Source organism: Carassius auratus, chromosome 49 (genome assembly GCF_003368295.1).
Source record: "Carassius auratus strain Wakin chromosome 49, ASM336829v1, whole genome shotgun sequence".
Lineage (NCBI taxonomy): Eukaryota > Metazoa > Chordata > Actinopteri > Cypriniformes > Cyprinidae > Carassius > Carassius auratus.
The window spans coordinates 4,578,162-4,598,949 of record NC_039291.1 but is presented as its reverse complement, the minus strand read 5'-3'; the positions used below and the strand labels follow the sequence as shown (position 1 = coordinate 4,598,949).

At 37.6% G+C, this 20,788-nt stretch overlaps 2 protein-coding genes across 2 annotated transcripts in view; both read left to right on the top strand.

The window, feature by feature from the left end:
- The window catches only part of LOC113066062 (serine/threonine-protein kinase PRP4 homolog), a 116,903-nt gene that overhangs the window by 8,459 nt on the left and 87,656 nt on the right, over nt 1–20,788 (top strand). The window contains exon 3 of the mRNA XM_026237666.1: nt 5,401–5,553. Coding sequence (XP_026093451.1) covers nt 5,401–5,553 — 153 coding nt within the window. The remainder of the gene's footprint in view (nt 1–5,400; nt 5,554–20,788) is intronic.
- On the top strand, nt 15,978–19,960 carry LOC113066063 (zinc finger BED domain-containing protein 5-like). Its single transcript, XM_026237667.1, has 2 exons — nt 15,978–17,971; nt 18,203–19,960. The coding sequence occupies exon 1, from the start codon at nt 16,097–16,099 to the stop codon at nt 17,969–17,971; it is 1,875 nt and encodes a 624-aa protein (XP_026093452.1). The 5' UTR covers nt 15,978–16,096; the 3' UTR covers nt 18,203–19,960.

Below are 20,788 nucleotides of genomic sequence, written 5' to 3'. Positions count from 1 at the left end.
GAACGAACATAAACAAATCATGGAAATGATTTCCACATGATTAATTTGCCTTATTTCAGCACTATGCAATTTTGTTACTCCAATGTAATGTGCTTATGTTGGGTCAACTTAATTTATTAAGGTTGATTCAACTTATTTACTAGGGTTGGGCACAGCTTAATTTAATAGTGTCAGCCCAACTAATTTGCAATGTTTTGGACAGTGTTTTTAATATTTAAGTTCATTTTACAAAGTAAGTTTAAGTAAACTTAACAAACCTTAATAGTAGGGGTGTCACGATTCTCCAAATCCTCGATTCGATTGCATTTTCGATTCTAAGGTCACGGTTCGATTCGATTCTCGATTTTTACATTTATTCTCTTTAAAGCACAGATTGTCATTTTTCAAACTAGACTTTTATGTAATATAATATCTGACCTTTGTTTGCAATGTACCACATTACACTGTCAAATTTAAAACTTTTATTAACAACATAATGTAACAATAACTTATATCTTTAGTCAATTGAAAACTTAAAATAAACTGCCATCCAGTTTCTCTTTTGTAAGTGCAGTCACGAAAGATGACATTCAAGTTCATAACAAAACAAACAAAAACAATAAAAAATGACTAAACTAACCTTCAAATATTACGATGTATCTATTTAAAAGATTAAAGATAAAACACTTGTTAAACACTTCACTGTCATTCATTTAGATTTATTTATATATATATATATATATATATATATATATATATATATATATATATATATATAATGTATGTGTGTGTGTGTGCGTGCATCATTACAGTCTGTAAAATATGTGTATCTCTTATTACAAGACTGCAATCACTAGCAATCAGAAGAATTCCAGTTAATCAAGTATCTACAAAAGATCTACTCTATAAACAATGCATTAAATTACATTAAAGACAAAAATAAATTAAACAAGCAAAAGAAATGATTACTCGCATGTATCTGGTCCACTGATGAAGTCATGGGTCAAGTCAAGTGAATTATTACTCATTTTCTAACAGGCGTCGAAAACTGACTTTAGGAAAAGAGGGAATAACCAATGACATTTGAGATAACAACTAAAACAGCAAGCCCCACCCCACGACTGACAAAAATAAAATTGTTCGCGCGAGCAGAGGTGAGATGATCGAGCGCGAGGATGTGGGGAATGAGCATGCGCGCGCGAGAGTTTGAAATGAGCTCGCGGGCTCCCGTTTCTTCGCATCCGATTCAGTTTTCCTCTCGCGGAAGCCATATAGCGCGCGCGCCAGCATCAGTTGAATGCTCTGTTATTTTTTTCATTGATTTGCCGTCATACAACATGGGGGCGTGGCAGCATCGACGATTCCATTTTTTAATTCGAAGTTCGAGACTTGTGACTTAATTTCGATAAATCGAAATCGTGACACCCCTACTTAATAGAGTCAACAAACAACAATTGAGTTAATTGTACCTGAACATTTTAAATAATGATTACAAAAAATTTGAATAATGCCATTTTAGGAATGCCACCCCTTTACATTAGTCTGCGGCTGCGTGCAGCTGATTAATAAAACTCTTTATATAGACCTTTTTTTAATTACAGCTTATCAATTATATCACAAACATATTTGAAACACAGAGCAACATTTCAAACTGTTTGTTTATTTGATTTTGTTCTAAAATTTATCAGAAGTTCATTGCAATAAAATTGGGCATTTTATTACTCATCTACCTATCTAATAGTGCTACACTTCTGCAAGAGGGTGACAGAATAACAATTACCCATAATACACTACAAAATCCTGAGCCAATGAGATGCAAGTCTGTGTTGGTTTCATTAATCCATTACTTTTACGCAACAATGTTATGTTGGCTGAACAAATAATTTTTAAGTAAAGCTGACAATACCCACTTTTTTGTTGAATGAACTAGATTAAATCAAGTTCAAATTGTTAAATAAATTGTTTTAAGTAATCATAACATGAACGGATTAAGTAAAATTGGCAAAGGTGAAAGTAAATTTTTTTGAGTGTATCCGCTCACACTAATGCTCCCATAAACATATTAAATACGGATTAAATTATGGGAGCATATGCAATTTCGAGCCTTGTGAGGGTAAAAATAATGACTGAATTTTCATTTTTGGGTGAACTATCCCGGTAAGCAGCATATATATATATATATATAGATATAGATATATATATATATATATATATATATATAGATATAGATATAGATATATATATATAGATATAGATATAGATATATATAGATATAGATATATATATAGATATAGATATATATATATATATATATAGATATAGATATATATAGATATAGATATAGATATATAGATATAGATATAGATATAGATATATATATATATATATATATATATATATATATATATATATATATATATATATATTTGAAATCATTTGACAATGGATTAAATAATGTGTAAAATAAGCATACTTTAGATGACAACATTTTTTTTCACAAATATTTAATAAATATATAGTTAAACAAGGAGTAAATGCTGTATCCAACAAAGCAAGTTTGTGTGCATTTGGAATCATATCTTTCAAATTAAGCCAAAGTAACACCCATTTTACATCTAGCACAAAGAGACAATGACATGAATATGGCAGTGGGCAAATGCATAAAGCGCTGCATAAAGCCGACTATCACACAGAAAACACGCAATCATACTGGATAAAAATGCACACTTCACAAGATCTCAGACTGGATTCAAGGAAGTTTAAGGTTTGTGAAATTAAATGTTCATTAGCCATTGGATGGACGATTTTCAGCCCAAAAGCTCACAAAAACCCACCCAAATTTTAACTGTCAAAATGTGTTGAAATATGAAAATCAAGGTTGATAAGGGCCATTGTTAACTCCTTAAAACAAAATAACATAAATATAATATAACATTTTCCAGTAACTGATCAAATCTGGGAAAATAGCCTTTTGAAGAGAATTAGGATACCAAACATGAATAAAAAATGCAAGCAGATAGTCAAAACGGCAATCAAGAAATTAACCAATTCCCTCGAAACACATATATAATTTTTTATGCAAGTGATAGGAAAAAGCAACGTTAGCCAGTATTTCACACTCGTTCACAACTGTGTCATTTGTACTGAATGATATAAAGTTATAATAATTATAATAAAGTTTTGTAAAATTTTTCAATAGTAGTAGCAGTATCGCATACATCTTACTAAATAATAGTAATATTTCTAGCACAATGCCTTTATTGTAAAACTTTTAGGCCTAATGAATGCATATTTGTCATTTTAACTGAACTTAAGACTGGAGGTGATGCTTAAGATATTTTTGGTCATTGAGGGTTTCTGTAAAAAAAAGAAAATAGTAATAGATCATATTTATTATTATTAAAAGATAATACTACTACTAATTCTACTATCATACTAATGTATATACAATGCACTATGAATTGATGAGCTGCTGGGTTCATGAATATTAATCATGTTGACTGCGTTCGGTCAAACTGATTTGCTGAAATCAAAACATGCACGGTACTATTCAGCGCCAGCCAATGAAATTGCCATTTCCGCATTAGCTCCGCCCACTAACGAAGAAACTGGTATGTCTTCTGCTTGGTCGAAAATGAATATGAATAATTCTAAATGAACTCCATTATTTTGACAGAAGACAACAAAGAATAGTTTGCATATAGCTTGTCGATTCAGCATGGTAAGACTCTCTCGCTCTCTCTCTCTTTGCATGCGTGCGAAACAGCGCTATCAGTAAAGCGACTTTGAGTCGTGCGCCTTCAAAAAGAGTTTACAGAGCATCAAATGCAGGTGCTCTGTGCGTCCATTGAGATGAACTGAAAAGTTCAGATTGCTTGATGGAGAGAGAACTCTGAAGCTCAGATGCTGAAATTAATGCATTAGTCAAGCGCTTCAGTCTATGTAGTAAACAAACCCGCAGGTTACTGCCATTCATTAATTCACACAGAGACGCGCAGAACACGGATTCATATTTCAAACAACTTTTGCGGCTTAACATTTACAGATACTGGTCGATATGGAGATTTGATTTGATTAATTTATGCTAACTTTGACAAATTCCATGACTGTCCATATTAAAATGTAAGTTTCATTTTCATGACTGGATTTTGAGATTCCGTCCTCGTTTTCTGCTTTGCGGAAATCATAGTGCTGAACCGGGTTTGAACGGGACCTGGGTACTACCGGTACTTAAAGAAACCCTGGTACCGACACATTAAATTTTTTTTAATACTGACTTGGTACCGAAGTACCAGGTCTTTTGACAACACTAGTGTGTAGTAATGTTGTGATGACTGATTGAATGCAGCACATGCATACTTGGGGTTGTTTGTTAAAGAATTATCCCAGGGGTCGGAAACCTTTTCGGCATGACGTGCCTTTTTTTTTTTTTCTGGTTAATCACTGTGCCATACCAAACCATACCCCCCCCCCCACCCCGTTTCTTGATGATGTGCTTTTTTTCTGTGGTACTCTCATGCCACATGTCGCTTAACGTCGTATTCTCCACCATGTCCCACAGAAAATCTGACCAAAAAGGTCTCTCCGCTTCGCCATCTACAGGTCTTAACCAAGAGTTTTGTGGTCCATTGGCTATTGAAAGTGTATTTTTTCTTTTTCGTGGCCACACTGGCAATGGCTGCTTAACCTGACCGAGCAGCGCGGGTGCTCTCCAATTTGAGATTGTTGTATGTTGAGGAGACATTCCTGCGCCAGTCAACAGTTTGATTGACGTACGACTCAGCCTATCGACTAATGCTTTTATTGCTCTCCTCTTAACTGTTGGACATAAGTTAACAGTACGTATCCGTGTATTTATTAGGGAGGGTCGAATGAAAAAGCGGGACAGATGCTTAATTTGCGTGATCTGGGACAAAGGGTAAAATTGCTTTACAAAGTAAAGTGGGACAGGTGGTCACTCTATTCGTGCCAGTTATTCAGCCAATAAAGTGTAGGCCAGTGTATTTCAAAATTGTGTCTAGTACTATATAAATTACAAAGGTTTAATTGGCATCTTTATTTCAAACGACCCGACCGACCGCGACCTGAATATCATTAAAAATATTTCGATAGTGACTCGTAACTGCGGGTGACCGCAAGCACCCGCTCATTTTGGATCAACCCACGCATCACTGGTGGTGTTATGCAAATCTTCCCACACAATGACTTAGACGTGGGGGTGTGTTTAAATGAGTCATTTTAGGAGGGTGTGGACTAGTTTTAACTTTTTATAAAGAATATCTCTTTGGATTGGAGACTTTAGTCTTTGCAACTGTACAGATCTTTATGCACCAAGAGCTTTTAAGACTCCAAAGAGAGAGGAAAAATTTAAATCGCATAATGTTTTTGCCATGATTTTCAACTCCGCTTCATGTCTCTTAGGAAGCGTCCTCGTGTGGATGGAGCTGGGAGATCGCGGGAAACGAGTCCTGCACGGCGCAAAGTGAGCTCTTCACCACTCAGACGTAGGTCTGTATCACGTCGACAGTCTCGCTCCTCACCCAGAAGGCGAAGTCGATCACCCCTGAGACGCAGGTGAGGCACAGTGAAAAATACTTCTTTGAACAAGGGATGCTAATTTTCCACAAGTAACCAAACATAAAAACGCTAACTGATAAGATTATAATATTAAATTAGTATCAAATAAAAATTAAATAGCCAAGTGACTGTGACCTACAAAAAATAAAATAATTTTTCATAAGTTTATTTTAACCCTCTGAGGTCTAAGAGTATTTTGGGGGCCTGGAGAAATTTTGTCATGCCCTTACATTTGTGCTGTTTTCAGTTGCTTATAAACATCTAAAGTCTAATATCACTGTAATCAGCACAATCTGGGCTATAATAATATGAGAGCAGCATGTACATGATTGTGTTTTTGAGAAATCAGTGTTATGCGTGGTTAGTGGAAAAACTAAAAATTGTAAATCCCTTGAATAAGGCCATAAAACACATACAGAACATTGGTTCCCGGGACTTTTGAGAACTGCATCTTGTAGCCTAGAATTTTTCTTTCTAAATTATGTGAAAATCATCTTGTTCACTCACTCACAGAAAACAATATATTGATTTAAATTAGTAAAAGTCATGCGAGTAGGTGTCAACTATCGTGAATATCATTGTGATTTACACCTGAGAAGACAAAGGCCCGCATAATGAGCCATTTAGTCAGGTGTGTGACTGAGAGGAAAGACTTAAAAGAATACAAGCACAAAATAAATGTATATATTTTTGTTTGTAGTTTTAGTATACATTTAATTATCCCACTAAATAATTTTATATTCACTTGGGAGTGCAGTTAAACAGTTTATTAGGAACAATCAGATATGTATAGTAACGAAGTAGAATTATTTCACTACTGTACTTAAGTACTAAAAGGATTTACTTTACTTTACAATACTGTACTTTACTAGAGTATTATTTTTTTTCTTCTACTTCCACTTTTACTTCAGTACATATTTTGATGAGTTTAATACTTTTACTCCGATATTTTTTTAATGTGCTGCATCGTTACTCGTTACAATTATAAAAATGTTACGAATCATTCCATTACAAACCCACATTACCACTGCCAGAACTGTAGATGGCAGGTTTGATGAAGCTGGCACATCATTGAGCGAAGACTGCGCGTGCTGACTGAACTGCTGTGAAGAGAGAGATGAACACCGAGCCGAGCCAGATAATGACTCGTTTACGAGTCAAGAACAGGTTGCATCAGTTTTCGAATCACCAGTAGTTCTTTCTGATAATTGATTCAATAAACTCATTGAAGAAAACAGTTCACAGGTTCTTTTGCGCTCTACGTAATGGCATCATTGGCATTGACTGCAAGCCTACGGTTTACCTGGAGCTCATAACATTAGCACAGAATCAGTTCAGAATCAATCACCAAAAGAATCAGTTTGGTTCAGAGTCAGATGCTCTGTGTGTCGGTTTGCTTCAGGCTGAATCACACATGCGCAGTATAATCAGCTCCTCGGTTCTCGAATCGGACGCTTCTGACAGAAACGGTTCTTGACTCGTGAACGAGTCAGTCTGTTGTTCGTTATCTGGCTCGGCTCGGTGTTCATCTTCAGTTCTCTCTTCACATCAGTTCAGTCAGTGTACTGTTTGAGTACATGAATAACTCCGGGATATTAGTTTGTTTTAACTCAGAGGGAGTGTCAGCCACATTAAACAAGTTAACAGCTTAAGTCATTTGTGGATTAATGCTTATTGGAGATGCAAACCGTTTAAAACGATTCAGTTTGATTTGGTGAACTGTTTCAAGAAGATCCGATTACATCGAATGATTCATTCGCGAACCGGATATGACAAACTGCTTTGTTTTGAACTGTTTTACAACAAACACGGAAGAGAAGACAATGCTGAAGGTCTTGCGGGTTTGAAACAACATGTGGGTAAGTTATTAATGACGTAATTTTGCAAATTGGGCGAACTAACCCTTTAATATTTTTTTTGTTTACAAAAAGTTATAGTCAAAGGAATTGTGATTGTCCTTAAGGGTAATCATTTGAAATGATAAAAACAATATGTTCAAACTTTTGAGTACTTTCTTTAATAACTACATAACACAATACTTGTACTTTTACTTTCAGTACTTGAGTAGTAAATTTTAAAATAGACTACTTGTACTTAAGTACAAAAAATGTTGAATACTTTAGTACTTCTACTTAAGTGTGGTGCTTAAAGAGCACTTCAACTTCTACTCAAGTCACTTTTTTGATAGAGCACTTGTACTTTTACTCAAGTCTGGGTCTCTAGTACTTTATACATCTCTGGGAACAATCAATGCTGACTTTCAAAGCTGAATTTTTAGCTTCATTGCTCCAGTCACACACTGATTGAAAAAAAAAAAAAATGGGATATTGGTTTATTTTGACTCAAAGGGAGTGTCAACCACATTAAAAAAATGAATAACTTAAGTAATTTGTGGAGTAATGTTTACTGGAGACACGAAACGTTTCAAACAATTCAGTCCGATTTGGTGAACTGGTTTACTAAGAAGAACCGGTTAAGTCGAAAGATCCACTCACGAACCGGACATCACTAGTACAAAGGGAAGAGATATTAATACATAGTGTATTAAATGTGTGCGTTACTTTGAGCCTTTTCTTTGAACAATTTTAGACCTCAGTTACTGTGCGCTCTTGAAGAGAGTTTCATCATTTTGACTTTAACCGAATGCAACACGCAGTTTGATTGCTGAATGGAGGATGACAGACAGCCGCAGCAGAAACAAAAGTTTAGGTGAACTTGAATTTAATGACTTAAATTAATCTTTACCTCACATTGAACTATGGAAAGGCTTCAGAACACTTGAAATATATTGCACGAGAATGTTTTGGTGCTTTAAAATGTTTTTGTGCCTTTTGTGGGGCTCAACAATAACACATAGTATATGCACAATATCGTATTTGGATCAGTCTCATCTGACCGATACCGATCCGCAGAAAATGTCAGTATCGGAGCAAATACCTATTCTGAGTATTGGATCATTGCATCCCTAATCAGAACCTGGATTCATCCATTTTCAAATTATCGTGCACTTGCAGCGCTTCTAAGAACTGAAAAGCAAAATAGGGTAAATGACAAAAAATGAAATATACAGGACTACACTAAATTATTTTTCACTCAATTAACAAATTAAGATGACGAAAACGACAATACAAACAGGCTCATATGCCCTTTGTAGAACCTGCATATTTTTTTTGTCAGACAAAAACATAAATAGTAGGCCTATCTCAGTGCTCAATAGCCGCGTTTCCACTGGTGAGCTTAAACCGGGAGTGCTAGTGCGTGCCAGGGCCAGTCGCGTTTCCACTGTCACTTCCGGGGCTTGATCGTGCCTCGCCGGGGCTTCCTCGGGGCCAATGGCCAGGGTTTTTTGGCCCGACGAAAACCTTGGGCCAAAGCGGGCCAGCTGGGGCTAGAGGAGGGGTTATGAACAAAGGTGGAGTTTCTCCGTGTCTGGAGAGCGTCAGCCGCGGATCATTTCAGAAAGATAACAGCTTTAACACCAGTATGAAAGACTTTTACAATAAGTTGAGCTCAAAACTCACTCTTAGTTAGCAGCAAGTGTTTGAAATAACTTGATCCGATGTGGATTATAATCACTAAACAAGGCAGAAATATTTATAAGCGATGTAAAAGACTATGCACGCTAAACATTAACGTTATCATGGTAAACATGGTAAATATGACCGCTTGGATAAATCAGATGTCAGCTTCTTATTCTCTATCACAATTGTGTATTTATTAAGTAACATTTTATCTGTCGTTTCGTGAGTGTAGCTCCACGTTGCATATCATCAAAATATAATAATGATTTTTGTTCAGGAGCTTTTATAAAAATAGAGAGTCTGCGCCGCGGATCATTTCAGGAAGATAACAGCGTTAACACCAGCATTAAACACTTTTTTTTTATATATATATATATATATATATATATATATATATATATATATATATAAGTCGAGCTCAAAACTCACTTAATCTATAACTTGATCCAATGTGGATTATAAACACCATACAAGGCAGAAATATTTATAAGCGATGCAAAAGTCTGCACGCTAGGCATTAACATTAAAGGGGGGGTGAAATGTTCTTTCATGCATACTGAGTTTTTTACACTGTTAAAGAGTTGGATTCCCATGCTAAACATGGACAAAGTTTCAAAAATTAAGTTGTACGTTTGAAGGAGTATTTTTGTTCCAAAAATACTCCTTCCGGTTTGTCACAAGTTTTGGAAAGTTTTTTTCCGAGTATCGGTCTGTGTGATGTTAGATGGAGCGGAATTTCCTTATACTACTTATTATTTTCCAAATAATAAGTAGTTAGTCATTTTCCAAAGTCATTTTCCAAAACCGCTAAGTGTAACAGAGGCCAGCGGGTTAGTGCTGTGCAGGTAAACCTCCCCGATCTCAAGAGACGCACTAGCAACAAACGCTAGTGGCTGTAGCCATTTAGCCTCCTTGTTAGAGGAGACCCGGGTTCGAGCCCCGCTCTGAGCGAGTGAGAGGAGTGTAAGAAAGGACCCGGGAGAGAGGGGTTGGGGAGCGCAGTGGGAAGAGTGATAGAAGAAAGGAGGACTGTGTTAAAACCTTCCACTCTGGAGGCTATTCTTTTTCTCCACGATGCTCTGTTAGAGACTGTTCTAACTTTTCATTTGACTGTACTTTATTTTCGTTTAACTGTTGGAAACTAATGGAAAAAAGAATGGACATGTTCTGTGGTGCATTTTTGAGGTAAGATAACCTGCAAGTTTGTTTTTAATTAATTTAATTTGTTTAGATTGTAGGCTAATTCTCATTTAGTTTGTGAGCGCTGTTGCGAGCCTGCCTCAGTATTTAAATTTTTTTTATTTGATTTTACTTACTGTGGTTTAATAAACATTTATTAAACTAACTGTCTGTGTGATATGCTTGAAGTGTTTTATATATGGATTTTATTGTAGCCAAGTAAAGTATTAGCGTTAATTTGAGAGGCTTAATTGATGAAATATGTTTTAGGCTACTCGCTGTCGGCTCGGCTTTTTAACGTTAATCGTCATTTAAAAAAAAAATGCTCCAAACATTTTTCTAAATTAACTTGATAAAGAAATGAAAAGAATCATAACACAAAACTGACCCATTTTTTAATTGTTGCAAATAGGGCAGGCTTCCGCTGTGTAATAAAATAAATAAATAAATAAAAACACGGGCTCGTGTCGGACTCACCTAATTCTGATTAGGTGTCGGACACGGGTCGGGCTAGGGCCTGAGCGTCTCGCGCCAGGGCCGGGCTCGGGTCTAGATTTGAGGCCCGTGCAGGTCTCTAATTAACATTACCATAGTAAACATGGTAAATATGACCACTTGAAGAAATCAGACGTCAGCTTATTATTCTCTATCACAATCGTGTATTTATTTAGTAACTTAAATTATCTGTCACAAGCCTCGTCTCAAGAGTTTAGATCATAAAAAAAATATAATAATGTTTTTTGTTCGGGAGCTTTTATAAAAATAGAGATATTATCATTCATTCTAAATGTGACAGCTACTGTGGCTAATAAACATAAACAGACTCGATTGAATAAGCAGGCTATTTTCAGAAGCTTTAAAAATAAATAAAATAGAAATAAGTGTATTTATGTGTGATTTAATTTTGAGTCCTGATAAATTAAATCAATATGATCAATGTATCACTTATTCCACATCGATGCTTTTGAATTAGAATATTTACCAAAGCATGCAAACAAACGGCCGCTTTTATCGTCTTCTTCTTGTGATCGCGTATGTTCCAGTTAATATTTCTTAGTTTTCTGATAACTTCTCTTTGTTGGTGAAATGATGAGGTTACATGACGTTGTTCTGAGAGGTGTGTAAAGGGCGTGTTTTAGTGATGCGCAGCGGAGCTTCAGGCTCCACTGTTGAAAACCTGCGCTAATTCTGGCCTCGTGCTACTGGCCCGAGGCTATCAGCCCCGTCCGGCCTGGTTTAAGCCCTGGCTCGCACTGGCCCAACAGTGGAAATGCGGCTTAATGTGCCTGTGTTTATGTTAAAAAAGTAACATATCAGCTTGCTGTGGGGATAGTCCTGGAGCGCAGCCTGTTAACCTTCGTTCATCTTTGGAACACAAATTAAGATATTTTTTAATAAATCTGAAGCTTTCTGACCCTGCATAGACAGCAACGCAACTGCCACGTTCAAGGCCCAGAAAGGTAGTAAGAACATTGTTAAAGTAGTCATTGTAACATCAGTGGTTCAACCTTAATTTTATGAAGCTACGAGACACTTTTTGTGTGCAAAGAAAACAAAAATAATGACTTTATTCCACAATTTCTTCTTTCCTTGTCAGTCTAATGTAGACATGATGCAAGTAAGAGATTGGGCAGTGTAAAGCTTCTTTAACAGAAATATTTAGATTGCGATGACCTAAGATGATTTTTTTTTTTTTTTTTCTTTTGTTTTTTTGTGATTATGAGGGGAGCAATCTTTCTAGGCTATAATACTTTTAGAAAGTGTTGCATGCATCAGTCCAAAAGATGTTAAATAATGCACCCATTCATAAAAAGGCCTCCAGTAGCAAATTGATGCGTTTTTGTAAGAAAATATCCATAAAGTGCATCACCATTTCCACACAAAATATGAAATCGCAAAATTGTTTTCAACATTGATAATAATCATAAATGTTTCTTGAGTCCAATAAATTGTAATGATTTCTACAAGATCATGTGACAAACTGGAGTAGTAAAGAAAATTCTGCTTTGCATCACAGGAGTAACATATTAAAATTGAAAACATTTTTGTATTTGTAGTAGGGCTGTGACGGTGGTTGATTTTTACCACCGCGGTAGTCATAACTAGAGCTGAAACAACGAATCGATTTAATCGATTAAAATCGATTATTAAAATAGTTGTCAACTAATTTAGTAATCGATTCGTCGCTAAATAAATTTTATTTGCCATAAGCGGCTCATTTCGTGCATATTTCAAATCTGCGGTGACCAAAGTGTGGCAGTAATGAGCCACCGGAGGTTTTACTCAGCCAGTACAGCAGGTGAAGTAGCGAATAGCCAATAGCTGGCCTCGTTTTATGTCACGTGCTTCCCGAACAGCGTCTCTGCAGCATTCAGCGGGAAGTGGGAGTACTTTACTTTGAGCCTTCAAAATGAAGAGTAACCTGTAAACTCTGCACTACTGAACTGTTTAAGGGGCCGTTCACATATCGTGTCTTTTGCGTGCTCAAGTTCGTTATTTCCTATGTAGGCGCGCAGTATGCACTCTCATAATGGAAGCGACGCGGTCGCGACACGCACGCGGTGCGATGCGCCCGTTTTTCCAGGCGCGTCCACACCGCATCCATTTATCCTTTGCTGAAATTTCCGGGTCTTCATGGAGAGGGCACGTCATGGAGAGAGCACGTCATAGTTACTTAGCAAAGGCAGACGCCTCAGGGGCGCTTCTGCCCCGAGCGCTTTGGAAAGAAGGAGAAAGCGGCGCGACTAGCGTTTTCCACGCGTTTTTAGGTGCGATATGTGAACGGCCCCTAAGAATTTTATTTGTGCAGATTTTCCAGTACAAGGTTGTTTGCAAATGTTTAGTCGTAAAAGCTGATAACATTGCTTTTTAACAGTTAACATTTAAAGCTTTACAAACATGTTATGTGATCAGTTTGTCGTTTACCAGTTCATAATTCAGACTTGCAGCCTAATTATGACTGAATGAGAGAGGTAAATGTTTGAGTATATTTAAAATGCACTTCTAAGTATTCACTGCTCTTTTTCACACAGCAGGTTTTTTGTGTGTGTCCCAATTTTTTTTTCTGGACAACCTTCTGATGGATTTTACTTTAAATTGTGAGTTCCATTCAGGTTTCATGCCACTGGCACTTTTTTTTCGAAGGATTGTTTACAATTTCACAGCATAAGCTATAAAGCTTTTTCCCAGTAAATAATAAAATACAATGCACTGCAATTTTATTCTGTTTTATCCTTATACTTCGTGAAAATATGTTCTCAAAGATTCCTTAAGCTTTGTTTGGGATGTTAAACTACTTTAGGAGCTCTAAGGACTGCCATGGTGAAAACAATATTTGAAATCTCCTTGTGAATTTTGCTAGAGTATGGGTCAGTGTTTTGATTGCAGAAGAGTTCGACAAAGGATTACTAACATAATAAAACAACTCCAGGTATATTTTTGATGAGGATATGACAATGCAAAATGGTTAAAATCTCTTAAAAATCTATGCTGAATGATAAAGACCCTTTATTAATAATTTACTTGGGAAAAAATGGAAAAAACTAAAATATAAGTACATAAACCGATTAATCGATTAATCGTAAAAATAATCGACAGATTAATCGATTATCAAAATAATCGTTAGTTGCAGCCCTAGTCATAACTTTTTTTCTTTTTAACGTAGGGGTGGGGATGACCACCCACTGCTTCTGTCACTTTTTCTCATGACAAGAAGTGATTTTATTCAGTAGCAGAATGACTGAACAGGAGACGTTTCAAATACGCACTCCACTTCACTTTATTATCAGGTGCAAGTTAAGGGAGCGCAGACGGTCCTGTGCTCAAAGTTGCTGGTGCGCGCTTCCTTTGTGCATATCCTTTCATATCAAACTGTGAAATAAACTATGTGCAAGTAGTGTCGTGGTCAGTTAAATATCAAAGAAACAATGCAGTTAAACAAGAAAGTAACCTTAATAAGAAAGTTGAATACACCCTGTCTAACGGGATGCACCGTGACAAAATACTGCTAAATACTCATACATGGCAAAATACTCATTATAATCAGTGATGCTACACTGGATGCAGCACAACACAACATGATCAATCCCCTGTCCGGTTTGTGAGGTACTGAAACAGTCCAAATGTCCTGTGTAGACACCAGACAGACTAAACCTGTCGCATCGCGGTTGTGTTGCGTCCGGTTTACTTTTCCGCACCAAACAAACTCAGTAACTCCTCATCTGCACGCGCTCTCTTTGAAATATGAATTGTTGCCATATTACTGCCGGTGGCAGTAGACAACCGTGGTAGCAACCGACCACTGCGGTGACGCGGTTGTCAGGGCAACCATCACAGCCCTAATTTGTAGTAAGAAAGTTAAACTGGAGGCGGAAGTCTTCTTGTATATGCTGCCTCAGGTGATGCTCCCCTCGCCCGAGGTTTGTAAAATTGAGCTTGCCTCTCCTGTGAGATTCAGCGACTCTGCCATGCTTAGGAACCTTGAAGTACACACGCTAAGCTTTGTGTACTTTCTCAAAACCACATGGAACTTTCTGAATTCTTGTACGATAAGGGTTACGCGCTCCGTTCCCTTTCTTGAGATGATTAAACCTTGCTTCCTTGGGCTCCATTCAGCCAGTGTGTATTTGTTTATACACCTCAAGCATCGCTTCCCTCAACATGAGGGGCTATTTGGGTGATTCTTGTGGTAACTTAGCAGCGATTCGTGCCCTTACTTGAGTTGGTAGAAGCCCCGTTCAAACTCTGGGGCACCACTCCACCTATGTATCCTCGGATACCTATCTAAACAGGGTGTTGCTACTAGAGAACTGTCGAGACAGCTCTTTCAGCAAGCTTATGCGTAAGCTAGCGGTAGCCCCTGTGTGACAGGCAAGACTTGGTAGAAATGCTAGGTTCTTAGCCATATCCCTTTTATAGGAATCATTCCTGATTCCAAGCCTTCAACTCTACCCTGGCCCGAGGCCCTAACAATTATGTTGGGTATGTAGCTTAGGCCTTTTTAGCCGTAAGGGGTACTGTCAAAGACAGCCGTCTAACATCCCAGGGGCAACTCCCATGGAAATGGTAGAGTTGGTACTTAGTGCTTGCCATGATTTTGGCCTGCACTCCCCTCAGCATGGCGCCGTGGGTATACTGTTCCCCAAAGTGGCCCCTAAAGGAAGCAGTTCGAAGTTTCCTCGAAAGGGAACTGTCTCAGGTTACGTATGTAACCTTAGTTCCCTGAGTAGGGAACTAGACACTGCGTCCTCTAGCTCCCTGCCATGCTTCGGACGCAAGCTTCAGACGAAGATAATGATGTGCTCTCCTGGTGGTTATTTATAGTCGTGGCGGTAGTGACGCCGGAGGCTGTTGCCGGCCAACAATTTGGTGTTTTTTCAATGTAGGCTTCAGACAGGGGTCACGACGAGGTAAGCAGTAAGGCTGTAAAAATTGCTAAAAAATGACGTTCGAATATTCCCTCTAAAAAACACGAATATTCGAACTATTCGAACATCTGTTTGAATGTTGTCAATGACACGCATAACGTCAATAACAGGACAAAATAATACAAAGAGACATAACTACTTGTATAAGTAGTCCAGTGGTTTTCAACCTGTACGGTATTGCAGGGGGGCCGCCAATTATTATTAATAGAAATTGTAATATTGTTCATATAATAAAAAATGTCTAGTCAAAATCAAATAAATCATAATTTGATATATAATTAAATAATGAGAAATTAAATAATAAACTGTTACTATGCGTTCACTATTCGAGCTCGCTGATTGGTTTAATAACAACCCGCCAACTTAGACTATCTAAAATAGTTTTGATTCATACGTGCTGAAGCAGATTTAAAAATGGATAAATGGTTGACAACAGGATCGCTGAAAAGGAAAAATACAAACGTTTCTTCAGCAACAAGTAAGCATGACACTGAAAAGCCTCAAAATAAACCTAAACGAAGAAAATATAGTAGCGACTACCTAGCGCTGGGTTTTACATATGTTGGAGCAGAGAACGAGCAGCTACCGCTCTGTGTTGTGTGCTCAGAAATACTGTCAAATGAAGCTTTAAAACCAATCAAACTACGAAGGCACTTGGAAACAAAGCATAGTGAATATGCATCCAAGCCTATAGAATTTTTTGAGAACAAACTTAAAGAGTACCAAAGCAGGAAAAAAACTCTTGAAACAGCGTTCTCTGGCAACGACAACAGTAAAGCAGTGGAGGCATCTTATCGTGTTGCAAATCTCATTGCAAAGGCTGGAAAACCGCACACAATTGGTGAAACTTTGATTTTACCTGCTGCGAAAGAAATGGTTGGCGTGATGTGTGGAGAAAAGGCCCGCAAGCAGTTAAATCTGATTTCACTTTCAGATAATACAGTCGAGAGAAGAATCAATGAAATGGCAGATGATATAACTCAGAAGTTGGTCAAAAACATTCGAGAGAGTCCCTTTTATGCCCTACAGTTGGATGAATCGACCGATATAGCAAACCTTTCCAACCTCCTTGCCTTTGTACGTTATGTACATAATGGAGAATTACAAGAAGATTTCCTTTTCTGTAAGCCGCTGCCGGCGCAATCAACTGCCCAAGCCATATTTGATATTTTGAATGCGTTCATTGTTTCAAATGGAATAGACTGGTCTAAATGCGTGGGTCTGAGCACAGATGGAGCAAGAGCCATGGTGGGACATCGCAACGGAGTCGTTGCGCGCGTAAAAACAGCTGCGCCGCTCATGAGCTCTGTCCACTGCAGTTTACATCGGGAGGCGCTAGCTACCAAAAAGATGCCCACAGATCTCAGATGCGTCTTGGATGAGGCTGTTAAAATCGTCAATTTCATAAAGACTAGGCCCCTTCAGTCACGTCTGTTTCGACTACTCTGTGAAGAAATGGGAAGTGACCATGTTCAGCTTCTGTTACACACTGAGGTACGATGGCTTTCACGAGGCAGGGTGCTTACTCGTCTATTTGAATTACGCAACGAAGCACGGATTTTTTTATCTGACTCAAATTTTCCCCTTTCAGACCGCCTCAGTGATTTCGAGTGGCTTGCAAAATTGTCCTACCTTTCTGATATTTTCAATCACCTAAATGGTGTGAACTTGAGTCTTCAGGGCAAATCAGTGACAGCGTTTCAAGTCCAAAATAAAATCGAAGCCACAATAAAGAAACTGGACATTTGGGCCGGACGAATTCGCAAATCAAACTCTGAATCGTTTGAAAATTTGTCACATCTTTTGACAGAAGAAGCCATGAGCCTACCCACCTTGGTTAAAAAGTTGATTGAGGAGCATCTCCAAGGACTGAAGAGCCAGTTGCGTGACTACTTTCCATCTCCAGATGCTCAGGTTGCCTGGATGGAAAATCCATTTGCAAACTTGTGTGAGGGAGCCGTCACAAGTTTAAGTGCAAAAGAGCACGACAGCCTCATTGACATGTCTTGTGACAGTGCTTTAAAATTGACGTTTTCTCAAAAAACATTGACGGATTTCTGGATTCATACATTCTCCGAGTATCCTGATCTTTCTGACAAAGCTCTTAAATTTTTGATGCCATTTCCGACAACATACTTATGTGAAGCAGGATTTTCTGCATTGGTGGCACTCAAGACAAAATACCGGAATAAGCTTAACATCGAGCCTGATCTCCGCTTGCAACTTTCTTCCCTTCAGCCCGACATACAGCGCTTAGTAAATGCTAAACAACACCAACCTTCGCATTAGGTGAGTGACAAAGATTGTTGTTTATAGTTTCATGTCTAATTGTCTTGTAAACAAGTTGAGATTTTTTTTTGTGCATGTTATCCATTTAGCTAAATTTATTTCATGGTTGTTGGTTTAAATTTATTTACATATTGCAGTTCCGTTTCCCTTTAATGTGTCTTTTTTTTTTTTGTTGCCTGCTCTCGGTTTGCGCTTGTCACTCGAGTCTGACTCTAGTCTTGCTTTGTCCAGTGCTCCATTTCTCTGCCGGTTTTGACTGCTCGTTTCAACCCAGCTCTGCCTGTTCCCTCTGACGGCTCTTCGGCTCGCTGACGTTCTACCCGCTGCCGACCTCTGCCTGGATTTGGTTTTCCCGTTTTCGAAATGTCAACCCGAGCCTTTGGGGGCTTGCTGATCCGTTATGTATATTTTCTGTTTATTCAATACATTACCAGTTTATTCAATAAAGACAATTAACAGCCTTGCTTCCGAGTACTTAGTTAACCCGACACAAAAAGCGGGATCGTTTAAATTCATTTGCAGTGGGCCGCGGAAACATATGTGTTTGGCTGTGTGGGCCATGAGTTAAAAAAGGTTGGGAACCACTGAAGTAGTCTATTTAAGTTTAAACATATGACAACGTACTACCTACACAAAAACAAGGAAATCAACTAATGGCCAAGACTGCAGACCACACGTTTTTTGCAAGCAATTTAAGGTCGCGACTGTTGTCCCAAATATAGCAGCTTCAGTCAGTGATTGAAACACACATTATTCATATTAATTGAAGTTTTACAGCATATAGAACTGACATTGAATGCTCCGAGCGAGCTGTGCTGTGGTAAACATGGAACTTTTCCTTGACATGAAATGATAAATAATCAAATGTCGGCTCCATTGCTTGACAGAACACCTCGAAGCCTGCCTCATCCGCGATACTGATCGTTCTCATGTCCTTACAAATGAACGAAATGTATTTATCCGTTATGGCCTCTTGTCGTGTTGCAGACAAATAGCTTGTGGCGGGCGATGCAAATTTAACATTAAGTGTCAAGACGTGACTGTTTAGCTGGAGTTCCACACATTATGCCATGCTCATTTGGGTGCACATTTTTGAGATGTGACATCATGTTGCTAGTGGTCGAATGGTATCCTAACTGTATCTTAAATAGCTTGCATACAGCTTTATCTCGCGGATCAATTTTACCAAATTTTCTCTGCTGTGGTCGAGTTGGGCTCTGCACTTGCTGGCATCTTCCATGAAGACGTGTTAACTTTCAGCACAGTGATGCTGAGCACAGTGTGACTCCTGTGACCTGTCCCTGAACCATCAGGCGCGCTAGCGCGCCCACTCACAAAGCAGACAACCACGCCTCTACTACCGCAGGCGTTTTTTTTTTTTCCAAATTTTTTTTAAATTCGAATATTAATTTTCACCTTTGAAATTCGTTTTTTTTAAACCATTCGAATACATATTTGAATTTAGAATATTTGTTGACAGCCCTACAAAGCAGCCCCTACAGGACGCAGTGTCACGTTCCCTACTCAGGAAACTATGGTTACATAAGTAAGCTGAGACAGTTTTCCGTGTCTCAGAATGGCTCCATTCCTGAATGTGTTGTAAGTTTAGCACGTATTTGGAAACTCAGCGGCCACCAGTTATGCATAACTTGCACATTTTCATAATTTTCTACATTTTTAATGGGTAAACGTTTACAGTATTTCATTAAATTAGTAATGTTTGTAAACCCATTTTCCCAGTTTTTCACAAAAATAAAAGCGCCATTGAAGTTTCCGCCAAAAAATCTCATGGGTTTATCTTGGGGTGGGCGATATCTCGATATTAAAAATGTATAGAGATATTTTTTAAACACTATATGGAATTTGACATATCTTGTATGTCGATATATATGTATGTCTTTATTGTTTTGGCCAAGGTTATTGAGAGTTGGACTTAGTATGTTATGGCCTCTGAAGCAACAGAGAGATGTTTTCTAATAGTCAGGGTTTCCAATGTTCTGAATGTAATTGACAGTATTGTGTATTACTTAAAAAACACTTTACAGAAGGTTCCAGCACCTATAAGCTACCTGAATTTCTGAAATGTACTATTTCTAAATTGTTTCTAAATATGCTATTGCTACACTTGATGGCAAAAATTGCACTGGTCTGCTAGACTTGGTTGAACAAAAATAAACTATTTTGTTGCTTAAGCTTATGTATTCAGTCATTATTCAATGGTATACTATAAATCCATGTGAAAAAATATATATATATAAATATAAATGTTTTAATTTCATTTTCATTTCGGTTCATCCTTGGTTTAAAAAAATCTTCATGTTCCATATGCAGAGCGAAGTGGGAACGGTCCAGCATTTAGCAATAATTAGTATTAACTCTGTTATTATTCTTGATTTTTCTAACTACCAGCATTTTTGAATTATGCCTTATGTGTGACCAAAAATTAAGTATTATTTGTTTCAGCTGTTTGATTGCTGGTGCCTCACACTAGGGCTGGGCGATATGGAGCAAAAAATATATCTCGATATATTTTGCTATATCTCAATATGCGATATATATCTCTATCTTAACAGGAAAAATAACCCCCCTAAAACTACTGCAAAAACAAATATGCCAAATATTACATGTTTAGGGCCCTATGAAAAGTCTTATTTTTTTCTTCACCATATGCTTTATTGTTACCTAATTCTGTGTTTTAGCATGTGTAATTATTTAAATGCATAAAAACAACTTAATTAGTTTAAAAAAATCTTAAAATAGCCTTATGTGAATTTTTTTCCCTACAGAAATCTGTGTATTTACATTTTTCTGGTTGTC

Coding starts and splice junctions, on each gene's coding strand:
- LOC113066063 (XM_026237667.1), top strand. CDS start 16,097: ATGGATAAATGGTTGACAACAGGATCGCTGAAAAGGAAAAATACAAAC.